A 20,140-nucleotide genomic window follows, 5' to 3' on the forward strand; every position below is an offset into this window, starting at 1 on the left:
ACACTGAATGTGTTTGCTTTAAAAGCAGCAGCAGGTTGACAGCTGGGCAGGGTTACCTCTGTCTGAACATTTCAATCCAAAGACTTTAATGTTTTATATTAAATATGTTACTGCACAAAATGGACGCTGCATTAAAGTCAGTCTCTGAGGCTCTAGAACTTTCGACACCTCATTAAATTCAGTCGAGGCGTCGAGAAAGATGGGTTGAAAAAAGTCATTTAAATCATATTTAACTCCTTATATTCTCACTTTTTCTGTGATGAAAATGTCACTTGGTTGATCTGAAGTCGGGCTGCGTCGTTTTTTAGAAGCTAGCTTTCTTTAGCTGAAATCGTTGACTGAAATCCTTCTCCTCCAAAGTCTCAGAGTGAAATGGTGGTTGAGGAACGAGTCTTTTGAATTTATAGCAACCACCTGCATACGTCAGCGCCAAGGCCAAGAGCCTAATCCTACCTGGACTCATTAAAGTCATTGATTTGATTAAAATTTGATCTATTTTATGATACAGTGGAAAATATTTTGCTATTATTCGCTCCAGCGTCCTTGAATAACATTATTAAGTTGGGCCCAGTGCCTGTGTACACAGATACTTCTGATAAACAGATGTTTATCAGAAGTTTTTTTTTATTTTGTTTGTTTTGATTTGTTTTTTATGTGAATTTAAAGAAGAAATTTGTTAGAGAACAGGCTGAGAAAATATCTAAATGTGTTTGTCAAATAAAATGATTCCCTCCAAAGTTCCTTCAGTAACACTAATATATTTTATTCATATATGAATATATTATATTAATATAATATTTATATTATTTATATTTATTAATGCAAATATTAGTAATATATTGGTGGTAATATAATGGTATTTTCATCTGTAGTTTCCCATAATATTCTCATTTACAGGCGACTATGTCTGTGCTTCACACATAAATTAACCCACTAACCTGTTTGTGGTTGTAATATTCCTGTTATGTTGAAAGTTAAATTTAATTCAATAAAAATAAATTAATATTATGCCTTGATTGGGTTGAATGATTTTTGCTTTGCATCTAATCTCATTGTGGAACAAACGCTATTGATTTGCTCTAAAACATGAAGGAAAGAAAAAAGTGGTGTGGAGCTTTGTATAAAGAAAACAATGGATTTGACTTTGTTCAACAAGGAATAAAATGATGCTGAGCTTCTGTAACACAACAGATTCTTATAGATACTTTTGTTCCATCACTCTGTGTGAATTTACAGCAACCATAGCAGCTCATGCAGAGGCACATTAAAGGCTTTACCATGCACAGTGACTGTAACCCTGATTAAAAAACTAAATACCTGAGGCTGTGATGTTCCTGGTAAGTTTATCCTACAAAGAAGATCAAGGGAGATCATGGCTGGATAAAGTCACTCTGGGCAGTGGGGGCAAAAATGATGTGTGGCCCCACCTGAGTCCTCTTTACTTCACTCTATATGTCCTACACCAACTAGTGATCTTATGATGGAAAACTACAAAACCCCAGGTTTGATGTGTGTTAGTTTAAGATCATTACAAAACAGAGATAGAGAGGCTCTTGATGTGGATTTTTCAGGCCAGGCGATAGACCCAGTCAAGAGCCAGTTGAAGCTGGGTCCAGGTCCGGCTGAGTCCCCACACCTTAATCTTATCTCCCTTAAGTTTTTGTCTTCTTGAAAAATTCTAAGTGTTCAAATCTTCTTCAGAGAAAAATGCACAGAGTCAATCAGGTTCTGGAGATCAGAGAGGTTGAGTCCAGAAAGCTTTGTTCTACAAACACAGAGTCTACAAGCATGAGAAGTCCTGCAGGAGCATCTGAAAGTCTCAAAAGATACATCATATTATATACCTGGGGTTGTACCCATCCCAAGGACACTACTGGGCGTGAATTGGCATGTTTTTTTTTCATTTTCCTTTTGTCTGGTTGGTGCACTTTTAGCCAGCGTCAACTTCTATGTCAAATTTGTCTTTTTTCCTAGAATTTGGCTGGCTTCGTCTCTCTTGGGATCATTGCTTATCTTTTGTATCATTGCTTGTCCATTTTAAATACGCTTCACATGCATTTTATTTTCAATGGGACCTGAATTTCTGTCATTTGCTTTCTTAAAAACTTTTGAGACTACCTCAAAATTAGCAGGTATGACAGGAGTGAGTATGACATGAGTACAGCACATTCACAGGAGCATACACAGATGAATAAAAAATTGGGGAGTCACAAGGGGAGCAACAGGAGCATGGTCATCTGTATATGGGGAACAATGGGGAATAATGTACGGGACAGAGGGACTTATACCTTTGAGGTTTAGTGTGGTGTCAAGGACAACCACAGTTGCAAATGGGCTGTGCTCTGACAGAGAGCTTCGTGAGAGACAGAGTTAGGGAGCGTGCGTGTGTGAGTGTGTGTGTGTGTGTGTGTGGGAGAGCAGCATGGGGAACGATGCAGGAGTGTGCATGTGGCAGAGTAGAGGTGTGTGTGTAGGAGATAATGGAGCTGTGTGTGTGTGAGGGATAGAGTTGGGAGGGGGTGAGTGAGATACAGAAGCAAACAGAGAATCATGTCTAGGATAAGCAGAACATAAAACAGAACACAATGGGATTTGCACACTTAGAAAAATACATATTGCACAAAATCAGACACTACACTCTCTCTCATCATTACATTTGATATTTATAAAACTGAGACAGATTTCAAAACAACTGTAACTTCCTGTATTGTTCTCTTTATTGCCCTGCTTGCTAAAAAAAAGGAAAAAAAAAGAAGGGATTTTAAATCTCAGTGGGTTCAAATGATTGAAAATAGTTCTATTAGTTTCAGAGACTTGCAGATAATACTCACTCTGTTTTCCTGTTTCAGTCGTTCTTTCTCATCTTTTCTTGGAAACCTTCATTTTTGCATCCTCAGAGTTAAAAGCCAACACCTGGAAGTCACTCTTTAGTGCCTCACTGATCTGAAACAAGGACAATTAAAACACAAGCTGATTATTTAGGATTTATTCATACAAAAGTCAGTTATCACCATGGGTAAAGCTACAGTGACAGATGCAAATAATGACTGGACCATACAGAAAAACACGTGTTTCTATCACATTAACCTGTAGCTCTTTCTTTCCAACACTGATGCATATCATATCAGTACAGGTGAGTGATGTCTGTTCAACAACATGATACTAGGAAGTCAAAGTGGAAGCACTGGGATCTAAAATCCTTCTGGGACGGATGTGATTTCTCTCTGTTAATTTCAACAACATAGTGTCTCAGTATTCAGAATAAAATCCATAAATAAATGAAGATATTTTTGATGTAACACATTTGTGCACACATGAAGACATTTTCAACAGCTAACTGTTGTTGTGAAGACATTTGAGTCGCACAGACTTTTGATATGTATTTTCCAAGTAAATGAATGTTTATACAAACAATTAGTATTTATACAAAACACCTTGCAGTTTATAAAATGAGTAGAAATAGTTCTATGCAGCTGAATAATAATAAATGAATAAAAAATAGGAATTATTTAAATGCCTCCTTCACATTGCCTACTTTTACTTTGATAGTTAAAGAACATTTTGCTTCCAATGCTAAAGACTTTTACTGAAGTAGTAAGTCAGGATGGTCGAGCGGTCTACGGCACTGCGATCAGGTCGCAGTCTTCCTTGGAGACGTGGGTTCAGGAAATAACCTTGCATTGGTGGTTCAGTGGTAGAATTCTCGCCTGCCACACGGAATCAAACCCGGGTTTGATACCCGACCAATGCAACACGCTTTTGGGGGGCAGCTGTTAAGACTGCGGCTTTGGACTTTGGATCAGCCTGAGATCAGAGGGTCGTGGGTTTGATCCCTCGACCAAGCGCAAAAAAACGGATACGGTGGTGGTGAAGGAGACACCTGCCTCTGCGACCAGTGGTGCCCCTGAGTGAGGCACTGATCCACCCCAGCTCCCCGGGCGCCTCACTAGGCAGCCGCCTGCCCCAGTCTGTAGTGCATGTGCATGCTTGTGTGTGTGTTTGGTTCACTTGATGTGGGTAAAATGCAGAGTAATTTCCCCTGGAGGGATCAATAAAGTAATTTTTTTTAAAAATAAGTAACATCAGCTAACAATGTAAAAGACAGTATGACATTTGTTGAGATTTGTGACACAGGTCCAACATGATGCTTGTCAGTCAGAGCAAGGTAAAGAGACTGAAATATATTTAATTAGAAACATGGCAAAGCACATGTTAAGAACTCTGTCTGGAAACTTGCTTCACTAAGTTTTCACGCTATTTATATTGGGATTTTCACTCGTCCTCTCTCCTTTCAACTCGGTGACAATTCATTTGTTGACTGACTTTAATAATATTAACCACATTCATGTGTCACGTTCTGCTCCAGCAATGTTATCAAAGCTTAAACTGGCCTAAAAGGATTTCATAGTCTTGCTTATGAAGAATATGTCAATACAAAGTGTATAAATATCAATATATTACTAATATATGCATTAATATATTTTAGCACTCTTGAAGAAACCACAGAGCGCTGGGTAGTTGTATGTTGCTTTAATCAAACTGTAAAATGGACAAACAGCAGCATTATCAGTGATGCAACACAATCACGTGTCGACGTCCGCTGACCAGGAGCGACTCCAAACCACCAACTCCCTCTGGTGGGGAAACTACAACATTACAATGCCTGTACTCTCTCTGAAATTGAATCGAAGGCAACTGGACTTATATTTGTCTGGGAAGACGTTTAGCATCTTATCCAAGGGGCTTCATCAGTTCGTATGCATCTGCCTTTCTAGTCCACACTAGTCTGGGACTAGTCTGATGAAGCCCCTTGGATAAGAGGCGAAATGTCTTCCCAGACAAATATAAGTCCAGTTGCCTTCGATTCAATTTCAGAGAGAGAACAATGACCTGGATGAATGAGAACATTCACAGACATAATGCCTGTACTATTTATATTTGGCCACACTACTTAGTTATAAATAAATGAACAGCTGAGCAAACCAAATAATTATCAAGCAGTAAATATGAAGATAAGGGTTCAGGAAGCAGACACACTCTGTAATTTTAAAATTAGGCTTAAAACCTTTTTGTTTGACAAAGCTTATAATTAGTTGTAGTTACAGTTTTAGTCGTTTTGATTAAACCTATAGTTAGTCACAATTATTACTATAGACACTGTTACAGTTAAGGATAAAACCCATAGTAGGGCTGGCTCAGCCAACTGATCCATGCCTTAGTTATGCTGCTATAGGCCTAGGCTGCTGGGGAACTTCCCATGATCCTCTGTGCACCTCTCCTCTCTTTCTCTCCTCAGACCCACCCTCACATGTATTAGCATTTATTCCATGTCATTAACTCTGTGTCCTCTCTGTCCCGTAGTCCTGTGCTTGTTTCTCTCTGGTCTCTCTTCCTCTGTACCTTTCTGCAGGTATCTCTGGCTCCGGAGCTGCATGTTCTCTGTCTGTGGTCCTGGCTCCACCCACCTGCTGCTGTTTATTGTCTACAGTTATCCATTTCTAACACATTACTATGTTTAACGTTCCACTCTGCTACAGATACATTTTGGATTCATATTCTTTGCCAACTATAATGTAAATAATTACCAGTCATGACAGCTTTCTGCTTCTGTGCTGTTTCCTATCATAACTGTAATCTGCTGAGCACACAGTATCCACTAACTGTTCTGTAATCTGAATGCTGGCCCTCTAACATTGTTCACTGCCAACCCTGTTGTCATTATCAAGCCTACCTCTGTCTTTTTGTCAAACAGAATCAGGAAATGCAGAAAAGAAAAAGAAAGGAGAAGATGGACACCTTTAAAAGAAAAAATCCTGTAAGTGAAGTTAAAAACTCAAAGTTGAAAAATGTTGACATTAAACAACAGTAGCCTATTTCAATTAGATATTATTTACATTTATTTCATAGTATTACTTTTCAGTGTTCACTGAGTTTTGCTACTGCCACAGCTGGACACATCCCCCACACTTTTGAAAAGTTTGCTACGCCCCTGCGGAATTTCATCATTGTATCCCACTGTTCCTGAAAGTTTACTTTCACTTTGACCGAAGTTTGTGGCGCAGATGATTTTCTCTGTCTGAAGGTAAATGTCCGCACTTTTAATGTTTTACTCGTCAACACTTCCTGTAGTTACCTGAATTATCTGATGTTCGTTTGGATGTTATGTTTTATTGTGTTTTTTATGCTGCGTTGTGGTGTTTAGTTGTGTAGACTCCGAGTTGTCACTGTAAAGTCGGGATGAGGCAGGAAGAGGACCGTTATTATCCGCCATGTTGTGTGGATATTTGCAGTAGAAGCGGTGGAGTCAGAGCGGAAGCAGAGTGAGCTGATGGTCAGTAGCTGAACACGGAGCCTTTGTTAGTCTGTGGCTCCACTTACTGCTGACTGAAGGCAGTTTTTCCTGCCTGAATTAGCCTGTGGAGGAGGCGGACCTGAGCCGCTGCTCTCCCGCAGTCTGAGCCGCTAAATGCGGTCTGAGCTCGGCCGGACAGCGGCTGGAGAACAGCTCTGACTTTCTCTGTCATTAGATGAACTCTACGGGACTGAGCTCAGAGGAGCTGACAGGGTTTTTCAGCCTCTATGTGATTTTCAGAGAGACAGTTAACACTCCATCCACAGAGTCAGAGGCCTCCTGGTCCTATCAGGACAAACTCTACCTGATGAATTAGATGATAAAGACCCAAATCCATAAATACTCTCACAATAAAGCATCTCAGCAGCTCTGATAGGTGATTATATCTCTGTGGCTGGTCACAGTACAAACAGAAAAACTGTCTGTCAGGACATATTTGCTGTTTTTATTGATGTCTATCTGTGTCTCTGCTGCTTGGTTTGGTTTTGGTTTGTTGTTGCTGCTTCATATATTTCAGACTTTACTATTAGAAAAGGCAGGAAAGTGCCAGGGGCCCCAACTAAAAGGGCCCCTGGAATAATATTGAGGAGAAATGAACTGAGTCTCAGTTGTTTTGTGTGGAATAATCACCTGCAACTTGTTTCATCAAGTCATTTTCTACAGAAACACTGCAGACAAACAGATTGTCAGATAAAACCAGTGGATCTCAGTCCATCTGTGTGTCAGTGAATGGAAATGGTCGTCTCTGGATCCTGTGTGTGCTGCTCTGCACTTCACTGCAGCTTCATGACCCCATCTAGTGGACTGACAGTGGAAGTACAGCAGCTGATGACAGCTTCCTCTGCCTCACACTGCTGTCTGACTGCATTCAACTGACACTGATATGAAAGAGGAAAGAAGAGCCAATCAGTGGAGGAGCAGCTGATATTTCTACAGGACAAATGATGGAGAGGAGGATTTCAGTTGATGTGCAGATGAATGATTTGTGTTTTCTCTCCAGATGAAGGTAGAAGGTGTGTGTGAGCTGATGTGGATATGAATTCAGCATCATGAATCAGTGTGAGGACAGAGAGGAGGGAGCCCCTCCCCCTAAAAAAGTCTGTGTGGGGACCATGAGATCCAGACCAAAAGCTCAGAGGTGAGATGAGGATCTCTAACTGTCCATGACTCTTCTCCATGTCAGAGCTCAGCACTCACATCACTGCACCATCATTATTCAAATGATGATAAAGCTCTGTGTGTGTTGTGTTGAAGGCCAGAGCAGCAGCACACACCAGACTCTGCTGGACCTGGACCTGAACATGGACCTGAGCCCAGCTGTGTGTCCATGAAGAGTGACAGGTCAAAGTGTCACTCCATTAATTTCAAAGGACAGCCTCCCTCTGCTTCAAAGAAGTGAGCTGCAACTGACTACATATTTTCTTCTTTACTATGAGAACACTGTATGAATAATAGATATGTTGTTTTTGTCCCCATGTCCCTAATGGTCTTAATCTGTGCGTCCACCAGGATCCATCAGAGACCAGACTTCCCTGTACCTGAGCCCAGCTGTGTGTCCATGAAGAGTGACAGGTCAAAGTGTCACTCCATTAATTTCAAAGGACAGCCTCCCTCTGCTGCAAAGAAGTGAGCTGCAGCTGAGTTTAAAATGTATCAGACAGCAGTCCTGTATAACTGGTCTTCTATGAAAGATGAAGTGATTGTGTTTTGTCTCCAGGCTTCATGAATGACACAGTATATAAACATGATCAGGCTGAAACACAGGCTTTAGTGGCAAAGTTGATGTTTCTCTTTTCAAGAAAAGCACTTCTTATGTTCTTATATGTGTCATTCAGATCAGAACTAAAACTCCCTGTAACTCAGCACCTATCCAGTTCCAGTGTTTGTGTTAGTGTCCTGTAGCAGAGGTGAGACTTCTGTCAAACCCAGTGTGAGTCCTTAAAACTCATCATTTAAAAGATGGACTTGTTGTGATGACTCTAGGTCATGAGGTACAGAGTTGATTGCTTGTTTCCTCTCATTGAGAATGTCACAGCAAAGTAGTGTTTGCTTTAATCAGGACAGTCACCACAGAACATAAAAGCAGCTGTTGTTTGTGTACAAAGCATAAAACACTCACAGATGCTGCAAACATAATGTGAGCTAATTCTTCATGATTCCTCCACAGAGTGGACCAGGAGAGCTCAGAGGTTCCCAGTGCTCAGTCTGCCCAGCAGTATCAAACACACCTGGACTCCATATTTATGGTCTGTACATGGACAACAACTACTTTGACATCTGTTGTGTTGACAATAATCTCCATGCTGCACTTTTTAGCGCAGTGGATTATCAGTGTGTCCAACATGGATCTGATGTTTGGCTCCATGGTTTTACTTTGATTGTGTCATTCATATAGTTTTCTGTTCCAGCTGCTGGAGGAGAACATTGTCACTTTTGTGAAGAAGGAGCTGAAGAAGATCCAGAAGGTTGTGAGTCCAGATTACCCAGAATCCTCAGAGAGTCAGAGGGAGGATGAGGAGGTGTTGGACGGTGAGGATGAAGAGCAGAGGAGGAGCAGCAGAGAGGCTTTTGTGAAGATCACAGTGAACTTCCTGAGGAGAATGAAGCAGGAGGAGCTGGCTGACTGTCTGCACAGCAGTAAGAGGATTTCTCTAAAGATTCAACATGATGGACAAATGGGACATTTACTAACATCTCAAGACATGGAGGGAAATATGTTCATGTGTGTTCTTCAGGGGGATGAACATGTCATGTTTTCTTTATGACTCAGTCATTGATGTTGTTTCTTGTTTGTTCATTCAGGACATGTTGTTCCAGTTTGTCAACGTAAACTTAAATCTACTCTGAAGAAGAAGTTCCAGTGTGTGTTTGAGGGGATCTCTAAAGCAGGAAACCCAACCCTTCTGAATCAGATCTACACAGAGCTCTACATCACAGAGGGAGGGACTGGAGAGGTCAATGATGAACATGAGGTCAGACAGATTGAAACAGCATCCAGGAAACCAGCCAGACCAGAAACAAGCATCAGACAAGAAGACATCTTTAAAGCCTCACCTGGAAGAGATGGACCAATCAGAACAGTGATGACAAAGGGAGTGGCTGGCATTGGGAAAACTGTCTTAACACAGAAGTTGACTCTGGACTGGGCTGAAGACAAAGCCAACCAGGACATACACTTCACATTTCCATTCACGTTCAGAGAGCTGAATGTGCTGAAAGAGAAAAAGTTCAGCTTGGTGGAACTTATTGATCAGTTCTTTACTGAAACCAAAGAAGCAGGACTCTGCAGGTTTGAAGAGGTCCAGGTTCTGTTCATCTTTGACGGTCTGGATGAGTGTCGACTTCCTCTGGACTTCCACAACACTGAGATCCTGACTGATGTTACAGAGTCCACCTCAGTGGATGTGCTGCTGACAAACCTCATCAGGGGGAAACTGCTTCCCTCTGCTCGCCTCTGGATAACCACACGACCTGCAGCAGCCAATCAGATCCCTCCTGAGTGTGTTGACATGGTGACAGAGGTCAGAGGGTTCACTGACCTACAGAAGGAGGAGTACTTCAGGAAGAGGTTCAGAGAGGAGGAGCAGGCCAGAAGGATCATCTCCCACATCAAGACTTCTCGAAGCCTCCACATCATGTGCCACATCCCAGTCTTCTGCTGGATCACCGCTACAGTTCTGGAGGATATGTTGAAAACCAGAGAGGGAGGAGGGCTGCCCAAGACCCTGACTGAGATGTACATCCACTTCCTGGTGGTTCAGTCCAAACTGAAGAATGTTAAGTATGATGGAGGAGCTGAGACAGATCCACACTGGAGTCCAGAGACCAGGAAGATGATTGAGTCTCTGGGAAAACTGGCTTTTGAGCAGCTGCAGAAAGGAAACCTGATCTTCTATGAATCAGACCTGACAGAGTGTGGCATCGAAATCAGAGCAGCCTCAGTGTACTCAGGAGTGTTCACACAGGTCTTTAAAGAGGAGAGAGGACTGTACCAGGACAAGGTGTTCTGCTTCGTCCATCTGAGTCTTCAGGAGTTTCTGGCTGCTCTTCATGTCCATCAGACCTTCATCAACTTTGGAGTCAATCTGCTGTCAGAAGAACAGTTAACCTACCTGTGGCTTGAAATGTCCAGAGACCATCCTGATCCAGAACAATTCTACCAGAGCGCTGTGAACAAGGCCTTACTGAGTCCAAATGGACACCTGGACTTGTTCCTCCGCTTCCTCCTGGGTCTTTCACTGCAGACCAATCAGACTCTCCTACGAGGTCTGCTGACAGAGACAGGAAGTGGCTCACAGACCAATCAGCAAACAGTCCAGTACATCAAGAAGAAGATTGAAGAGACTCCCTCTGCAGAGCAAAGCATCAACCTGTTCCACTGTCTGAATGAACTGAATGATCGTTCTCTAGTGGAGCAGATCCAACAGTCCCTGAGTTCAGGACGACTCTCCGGATATAAAGTTTCTCCTGCTCAATGGTCAGCTCTGGTCTTCATCTTACTGTCATCAGAAAAAGATCTGGACGTGTTTGACCTGAAGAAATACTCTGCTTCAGAGGAGGCTCTTCTGAAGCTGCTGCCAGTTGTCAAAGCCTCTAACAAAGCTCTGTAAGTGTATAGATAGTTGGATTTATTCATCATCATATAAAGACTATTTTATTCAGCAGGAGGGAAAATAAATTCCTCTCCTCTTTAAATCCTTATCATCTCTGAGCTCTATCGCATTGAATCTGAATTAAAATAATGGATCCTACATTAAAGAGCCAAGTCTCAGCTTTAATTTGAGCAGGTTGACATCAGTATAGAAAGAACTGTTTGGGAGATTCAGCCCTTTTAGTGGTTCAGAAGTAACTGGACAAATACACATGAAGTAAAATCCTTTGCAGTGATTGACTGTAGTATCCATTATTATATTTTAAAGTGAATGTGTTTTCAAATGCAGGTCTGTTAGTTTGCTGTGAGCTGCAGAGCAAACTGAGAGTTTTGTTCCTTTGATTGTCCTTTCAACACAAATGTTATTTGACTTTTTCTTCATTGTTTCCTCTTCAGACTGAGCAGCTGTAACCTATCAGAGAGAAGCTGTGAAGCTCTGTCCTCAGTTCTCAGCTCCCAGTCCTCTAGTCTGAGACACCTGGACCTGAGTAACAATGACCTGCAGGATTCAGGGGTGAAGCTTCTGTCTGCTGGACTGAAGAGTCCACACTGTACCTTGGAGACTCTCAGGTCAGATCAAATGCCTGTTTGTTTGAAATGACTGCAGATATTTCTTGAATCCATCAATTCAAATCAAATCAAATCAGGCTTTATTGTCACTTTGCTGTACATACAACTGCAGTGCAGACAAAATGAGACAGCGTTTCCTGGGGTCAGGAGAGTGAAGGTCAACATAGAGAAGTAAAATAATAGTAAAATAGTAATAATAATAAAATAGTAATAATAAATACTAAATAAGTACTAAAGAAGTAAAGAAATGAACACACTGAAACACACTCAACCCCCCCCAACATATTGCGAGACGCCCATTGTGCAAAAATTGTGATGTCAAGCAGCAACTGTCAATAAAGTGCCAGTGCTGTGCATAAGAGTGACCAGTGCCAGGTGAAACACCCATTAAAGCTGTCTTTGGTGGTGATTCAGCTGTTCAGTAGCCTAACAGCTTGTGGTAGGAAGCTGTTAATGAGTCTGGAGGTTCTGCCTTTTATGCTCCGGTATCTTTTGCCCGAAGGTAGCAGTTCAACAAATCTGTGGAGAGGGTGTGAGGAGTCCTTAACTATGCACAGAGCTCTGCTCCTGCAGCGGCTCTGGAAGAGATCTTGGACAGAGGGAAGAGAAACTCCAATAATCTTCTCTGCCCCCCTGACTATTCTCTGTAAGGCTTTCCTGTCCGTCATACTGCAGCTGGAGTACCAAGTGGACATGCAGTATGTCAGGACGTTCTCCACCACGCCTCTGTAAAAGGTCCTGAGGATGCAGGTGGGGAGAGAGGCTTTTTTCAGCCTCCTCAGGAAGTGCAGTCTCTGCTGGGCCCGCTTTGTTATCGCTGAGGTGTTCTTCTTCCAGCACAGGTCCTGTGAGATTGATGTTCTCTACTCTCTCCACGGGGTGGCCCCTGATGCTGAGGGGAGCGTGCTCAGGCTGAGTCCGCCGGAAGTCGATGATCATTTCCTTGGTCTTATCCACGTTCAGCACCAGGTTATTCAGTCTACACCAGTCCACCAGGTGATCTACTTCCTCCCTGTACATTGATTCGTTGTTTGCCCTGATGAGTCCCACCACTGTGGTGTCATCTGCAAACTTTGTGGTTCCCCTCATTTCTAGCTGCACAGTCGTGTGTTAGCAGTGTAAACAGTAGTGGACTGAGTACACACCCTTGGGGAGAACCAGTGCTCAGCGTTATGGATTTGGAGATGTTTTTCCCAACCCGAACAGACTGTGGTCTCTTGGTCAGGAAGTCTTGGATCCAGAGACATGTGGCGGTGTTCAGGCCGAGTAGCAGGAGTTTCTCCACTAGTGTCTGTGGGATGATGGTGTTAAACGCTGGGCTGAAATCAATGTACAGGATTCTGGCGTAGGTGTTTTTGTGGTCCAAATGAGTGATGACTGAGTGCAGGGTGGTGGATATTGCATCCTCTGTGGAACGGTTGGGTCGGTATGCAAACTGGAGGGGGTCGAATGATGCAGGGAGGCTGGCTGTGATGTGTGGTTTGACAAGTCGTTCAAAGCACTTCATCACAATCGGTGTTAGTGAGACGGGGCGGTAGTCATTCAGGCAGGAGACGACTGGTTTCTTTGCCACCGGTACTATGGTGGATGTTTTAAAGCATGTGGGAACGGTGGCCTGACTGAGCGAGATGTTAAAGATGTCAGTCAGGACCTCAGCCTGCTCACCAGCGCAGTCTCTCAGCACACGTCCTGGGATGTTGTCTGGGCCCGCTGCTTTCCGTGGGTTGACTCTCTTCAGGATCCTCCACGTGTCTGCTACGCTGATGGTGTGAGCTGGCCCAACAAATGGTAGGGGGTCGGCCCTCCTTCCGGTTGTCGGGTTTGGTTCCTCGAAGCGCGCAAAGAAGTTGTTGAGCCTGTCAGGAAGGGAGGCGTCGTCGTCCTCGACCCTCTGCCTGGGCTTGTAGTCCGTCAGCTCCTGGACTCCCTGCCACATTTGTCTGGTGTTGCCTGTGTCACAGAGGTGCCGATGGATTTTCTCTGCGTACGTGCGTTTCGCAGCCTTGATCCCCCTGGAGAGCGCAGTCCTGGCAGAGCGGAGTCCAGGCTTGTCCCCTGCCCTGAAGGCTTTGTCTCTGGCTGACAAAAGTGAGCGCACTTCAGTCTTTTCAATTCAATTCAATCGAATTGAATTGAAAAGACCTCCCAGTCCGTGTTCCTGAAGCAGTCCTGAAGTGCCGAGGCTGCACCCTCTGGCCAGATCCGCGTGTGTTTTATCTCTGACCTGCTGCGCTTCAGGAACGGTTTGTATACCGGTACCAGCATGACAGAAAGGTGATCAGAGTGACCAATGGGGGGTCGCTCTGTATGCGTCGGGAGAGTTTGTGTACACCAAGTCCAACATGTTCTCTCCTCTGGTTTTAAAGTCCACACATTGTTTGAACTTGGGGAGCACAGTCTTTAAGTTGGAGTGGTTGAAATCCCCTGCGATCACTACGAAGCTGTCCGGGTGTTTTGTCAACAGCTCACTGATGGCGTTGTGCAGCCCTCCGAGTGCATCGTTAGCGTTAGCATTACCGTTAGCACCAGGGGGGATGTAAACAACTGCTACGATCACGTTGGTGAATTCCCTCGGCAGATAGAATGGCCGGCATTTCACGATGAGGAACTCCGCCAATTGAGAGCAGTGTTTTGTGGCTAACGTGGCATTGATACACCAGTCTCTGTTGATGTATATGCACAGGCCTCCGCCTCGGCTCTTACCGGAGCTTGCTGTGTCTCTGTCCGCCCGGAACAGTGTCGTCCCCTCCAGCTGTATGGCCGCGTCTGGAACGTTGTCCTGGAGCCACATCTCCGTGAACGCAAGCACACAACAGTCTCTCCACTCCCTGCGGGTTGTCCTCAGCAAACGAAGCTCGTCTAGCTTGTTGTCAAGGGAGCGAACGTTGAAGAGAAGGAGCGACAGCACTGCTGGTCTGGCGGGGTTAGCCTTTGTTAGCGTGTATCCCGGCTCTCTTCCCCCTCTTTTGTTTACGCTCGCAGCGCTTTCGCTTCCTCCTTCCTCGGATGGCTGCCGGCGTAGTCTCCGCTAGGATACCGTGCTGGCTTAGAATGTCCAAATTATGCTGAAGCACCGTGATTTTTTCAGCACACCTTGCTCTGATGCTTAGCAGTGTCTCTCGATCGTAGGTTAAGGCGGGTGGGCGTCTTGTATAGAAAAAACTTTCACTCTCGCTGGGTCCCCGTGGGGCCGCTGCGTCCATGCGCGCCGCCATCTTTAAACTCATCTGATTCTGACTTTAGAGAGGCCCATATCTAATGATTTTCACAGTTTGTGAATCTTTGATTGTTTTAGTCTATTTTCTCTCAAGCTGACATATAATAACTCTGGCTGAAATACACAAACTCATTTGGCTTATACTGTGGTTTAGACCAGCGGTTTTCAAAGTGTGAGGCGTGCCTCCCCTGGGGGCCACCAGAGGGATTCAGGGGAGGCGCAGCGAGAGAAAAAATAAACCTGAAAAGACAGAAAAAGAGTGTAAACATCGAGGGGCAAAATGGATCGATTTTTAGTATCTCAAATGAAAGTGAGAGAGGGCACAGAGTCTGGGGCGAGCAGAAAACGGAGGAAGTATGACCCTGATTATTTAAAGTTTGGCTTTTTGTGTATTGGTCCTGACGATGCTCCGCTGCCACAGTGTGTTATCTGCAAAGAGGTGCTAGCTAACGACAGTATGCGACCATGTAAACTCCGGCATCATATTGAAACCAAGCACCAAAGTTTAACGACCAAGCTGCGGGAGTTTTTTGATCGGAAACTTAATGAATTGCGGTCACAGAAGAAAGTCATCAAGGCGTTTGGCACTGTGACTACCAAGGCAACCGAAGCATCGTACCGCGTAGCGTTACGCATTGCAAAGGCGGGGAAATCCTACAACATTGGTGAGACATTGCTCCTCCCTGCTGCTAAAGATATGAAGATATGAAAACATACAGGTGTTAAAATGTGTTTAAAAAATGTGTTGAAAACATACAGATGTTAAAAAGGGAGGGCAGCATGCTTTTGAGTTCTCTCAGGGGAGGCTCACTATCCCACACTTTGAAAACCCCTGGTTTAGACGATTACATGTCAGTTTTAATATCACATCAATGAAATGTAGGCCTATGACTATTTCAGTATGACACCAAGAGTTCAACTTAAAAGATGAAATGAGAACTATAACAAAATATAGTACATATAACAACCAGTATAAAAGAAATGGTAAAATGGTTGACAGATGAATGGACACATTAACAAATTCATAATCCTGATAGTTAATACTAATAATTTAATATAAAGTCTCACTAAAGGAGTAAGTTGTGGATTAATGTGGACAGTCAAACATCTAGATCTTCCTCTCGATGTTCACTAATGAAATATCACTACGTTATCCCACGTTTTAGCTTCTCAACTCAAGATAAACCCAGACACTGAAGAGGATTTAAGTCAGTCAACTTCTGAATGATCAGCTGCTGTGCAGTGGAGAGGACAGGTAGCTGTGCTAATGCTAATGCTAAGGCTAAGGCTAGGTGAGCGGTTCAGAGTTTCTAATGAGAAGTGGATGTACTGAGGAGAGTCAGTCTGTTTTTTAACTGCAGAGCAAAGTCACATGGTCAGTGTGTGAATCAACAAGTAAACAACTGTAACCATGGTAACTGAACTCAACAATGATGGGGATAGCTTCAGCTTCAAAATCCTCAGACTCAAAAATCATGACTCAGATTTCACAGACTAAACCTAAAAACTGTGTTTATATAGGACTTTTACCCACAGCTCTTTACATGCTGCCTCTCATTCACACATTCACACACACTGATGGCAGCCAGCTACCATACAAGGTGCTGGTCTGGCCATCAGGGCTGGTTTGAGGTTGAGGCTTTTAGCCTAAGGACACTTGATATTGACAGGAGGAGAACTGTGATTAATGGACAAACCTCTCTACCTGCTGCGACACAGCTGCCCTGTACTGACAACTAATAAACAATTTTATCAGAGGATTCAAACTAAATCAAATCAGGTACCAACATTAACACAGTTACAGTCAAGACCTGAAGTATTTGGACAGTTATTGTTCTTCAGCCTCTGAGCTGCAGCACATTGAATATGAATTAAAGTCTCAGCTTTAATTTGAGCAGGTTGACATCAGTATAGAAAGAACTGTGCGGAAGATTCAGCCCTTTTAGTGGTTCAAAAGTAACTGGACAAATACACATGAAGTGAAACAAACTCCTCAGATTTAATATTTAGAGTAAAATCCTTTGCAGTCATTGACTGTAGTATTCATTATTATATTTTAAAGTCAATGTGCTGAGAGCCTGAAGAACAAAACATGTCTAACTGTCCAAATACTTACGGCTTTGACTGTACATGTCTGTTTATTACTGATGGTGTCATATTTAACTGTCATGTCTCCAACTTGTTGAGAATAAAACAGAAAGGATTTGAATCAGAGCCAATGAAAGATGATCATCAATGTAGAAACTCCTCATTGGTTAGCAGGTGGATAAAGAGCTGATATTTCTGCTTCACTCAACAAATCTGTGTTTGATGTTTGGCCCAGTTTTCAAATGCAGGTCTGTTAGTTTGCTTGGGAGCTGCAGAGCAAACTGAGAGTTTTGTTCCTTTGATTGTCCTTTCAACACAAATGTTATTTGACTTTTTCTTCATTGTTTCCTCTTCAGACTGAGCAGCTGTAAGCTCTCAGAGAGAAGCTGTGAAGCTCTGTCCTCAGTTCTCAGCTCCCAGTCCTCTAGTCTGAGACACCTGGACCTGAGTAACAATGACCTGCAGGATCCAGGGGTGAAGCTTCTGTCTGCTGGATTGAAGAGTCCACACTGTACCCTGGAGACTCTCAGGTCAGGATCAATCAACCTGTTTAGCTGATGATTTGCTCATATCTGATTTACATCAGTGGATAAACAGCCAACTTGTGTTGGATTGTTCAAAGTAAGTTCAGTAGAACTTTCTAGACTCAGACAGTTATTCATCATTTGCCTTAAATACATTGAACCTGGACCAAAATGGACTAGAACCAAAAACAAAAATATGAACAAAAAAGAACAACAAAACAGACCAGCAGGTGTTGACAGAGGGTTCCTGTGTGATGTTGTGTGTGTCTGCAGGCTGTCAGGATGTCTGATCACAGAGGAAGGCTGTGCTTCTCTGGCCTCAGCTCTGAGCTCCAACCCCTCCCATCTGAGAGAGCTGGACCTGAGCTACAATCATCCAGGAGACTCAGGAGTGAAGCTGCTGTCTGCTGGACTGAAGGATCCACACTGGAGACTGGACACCCTCAGGTATGGAGAGGCCTGCTGCAGCCACAGACAGTGTGTGATAGAGGAGGAAGAGCTGGAAACATTAAGTGTGTCACAGCTGATGACAGAATAGAATAGAATAGATCTTTATTGTCAATGTCACAGGTACTACGAAATTTAAAGTGCTCTCCAGTCAGTGCATAAAAAAAAAAAAATTAAAAAGAATAAATAAATAAAACATATAGAACATATAGTAACATTAGCAGCATACATAACAGACATACGCACGCAGCCATACACACCAAATCATTGCCTAAAAACAGAGTATTGCATATTATTTTTTTGCAGTATTGAGGGTTGTTATTGCAGTTGGATAAAAACTGTGTTTGAGTCTGTTTGTCCTTGCATTTATTGACCTGTACCTGAAGCGGAAGTCTGCCACCCTCTCCACACAGTCCCCATTGATGGTTAAAGGTGTGATCTCTGTTTTCTTTCTCCTGAAGTCTATGATGAGCTCTTTGGTTTTTGAGGTGTTTAGGAGCAGGTTGTTTGCCCTGCTCCATGTTGACAGTCGCTCCACCTCATCTCTGTAGGCAGAATCCCCCCCCCGGAGATGAGTCCCACCAATGTAGTGTCATCTGCAAATTTCACCATTTTGTTGCTGTGATGAACAGGGGAGCAGTCGTGTGTGTAGAGGGAGTAGAGCAAGGGACTCAGCACACAGCCCTGGGGAGAGCCAGTACTGAGGCTTAGGGCTGTGGATGTGTGGTGGCCCACTCTGACCCTCTGTCTGCGGTCAGAGAGGAAGCTATCTATCCACATGCAGATTGAGTGTGGAAGCCCCAGGTCCCCCAGCTGAACCTCTCTGAGATCCTGATCTTATCATTCTGAGATCTTTTGTTGTGTCTGACACCAAAAGTGACATCAAATGGAGAAGACAAATGATGAAATCTTTCCTCCATGTCACCACCCTGCTCCGTATAATTCCAAGATAAGGACTCCAGGTCCTTTGTCTCTTTGCTGAATGAACAGAATAATCAAAGCATCTGTGTATGAGAGCCATGTAATGTCCATGTTTGCATGCTGAAAGAGAACGTGCTGGTCTGACCCCCCTCCTCGTTTCAGGGTGGAGCCTGGTGGAGTCCAATGGTTGAGACCAGGTCTGAGGAAGTGTAAGTGTGGTTTTCATTTGATTCCTGAAAACAAAGCAGCTCACATTCAACCATCTTCAACCATCATCAAGTGTCAATCAATGATCAGGTGATAGATCAATAACTGCAGCTGTGTTGTGTCTTCTTCTCTCCATCAGATTTCTGTGAACTCACCATCGACACAAACACAGTAAACAGAAAGATCAAACTGTCTGACAACAACAGGAAGGTGACACGTGTGGAGGAGGATCAGTCATATCCTGATCATCCAGACAGATTTGATCCATGGCCTCAGCTGCTGTGTAGTAATGGTCTGACTGGTCGCTGTTACTGGGAGGTCGAGTGGAGAGGAGGAAGGGTTTATATATCAGTGAGTTACAGAGGAATCAGAAGGAAAGGAGACAGAGAAAACTGTGTGTTTGGAGAGAACGATCAGTCCTGGAGTCTGATCTGTGATGGTCGTTACTCTGTTTGGCACAATAACAGAGTGACACCTGTCTCTTCCTCCTCCTCTTCATCATCTTCCTCTGTCTATGACAGAGTAGCAGTGTATGTGGACTGTCCTGCTGGCTCTCTGTCCTTCTACAGAGTCTCCTCTGACTCACTGATCCACCTCTACACCTTCAACACCACATTCAATGAACCTCTGTATCCTGGGTTTCAGTTCTGGTGGTCTGGTTCCTCAGTGTCTCTATGTAGAGTGTAGCAGAGAGAGTCTCCTCCTGTTAGAGAAACTCTCTCACTGTCGAACATATAGTTCAGTCTGTACCTGTCTGTCTCTTTCACTCACACACACCTTTTCAGATTCATGTATTAAAGCAGTTTATTTGTTAAACTCTTCTAAATGATTCCTTGTAAACTTCTTCCTCTTCCAGTCCTTTAGATTAGATTAAATTAGATTAGATTCAACTTTATTGTCATTACACATGTACAAGGACAGGGTAACGAAATGCAGTTTAGCATCTAACCAGAAGTGCAAAGCAGCAAGTGCAGGATATGACATTAAGTGCAGGATATAAAGTATCTACAGTTGACAGAAATATATATATATACAATCAACATATATATAGATGTGTATTCTATGGACAAAATGTACAGTTAAATAGTTATTGTGAACAAAACTATACAGATACATTATGCCTTTAAATGTATGTACAAGTATACAGGTAGAGATGAATTGTA

General features: G+C 43.3%; 1 protein-coding gene across 1 annotated transcript; it reads left to right on the forward strand.

Moving 5' to 3' along the window:
- Positions 1–7,898: 7,898 nt before the first annotated feature.
- Positions 7,899–19,743, forward strand: LOC121188638 (protein NLRC3-like; the record flags this gene model as incomplete). The annotated part of the gene is made up of 10 exons (XM_041048474.1): positions 7,899–7,978; positions 8,520–8,598; positions 8,761–8,989; positions 9,155–10,958; positions 11,400–11,573; positions 17,235–17,408; positions 17,676–17,849; positions 18,933–18,979; positions 19,117–19,630; positions 19,716–19,743. Coding segments are annotated over 10 exons (3,303 nt in total), but the record flags the coding sequence as incomplete, so codon positions are not given.
- Positions 19,744–20,140: the final 397 nt, after the last annotated feature.

The sequence above is a fragment of the Toxotes jaculatrix genome, chromosome 10 (assembly GCF_017976425.1).
Source record: "Toxotes jaculatrix isolate fToxJac2 chromosome 10, fToxJac2.pri, whole genome shotgun sequence".
In the NCBI taxonomy this organism is placed as follows: domain Eukaryota; kingdom Metazoa; phylum Chordata; class Actinopteri; family Toxotidae; genus Toxotes; species Toxotes jaculatrix.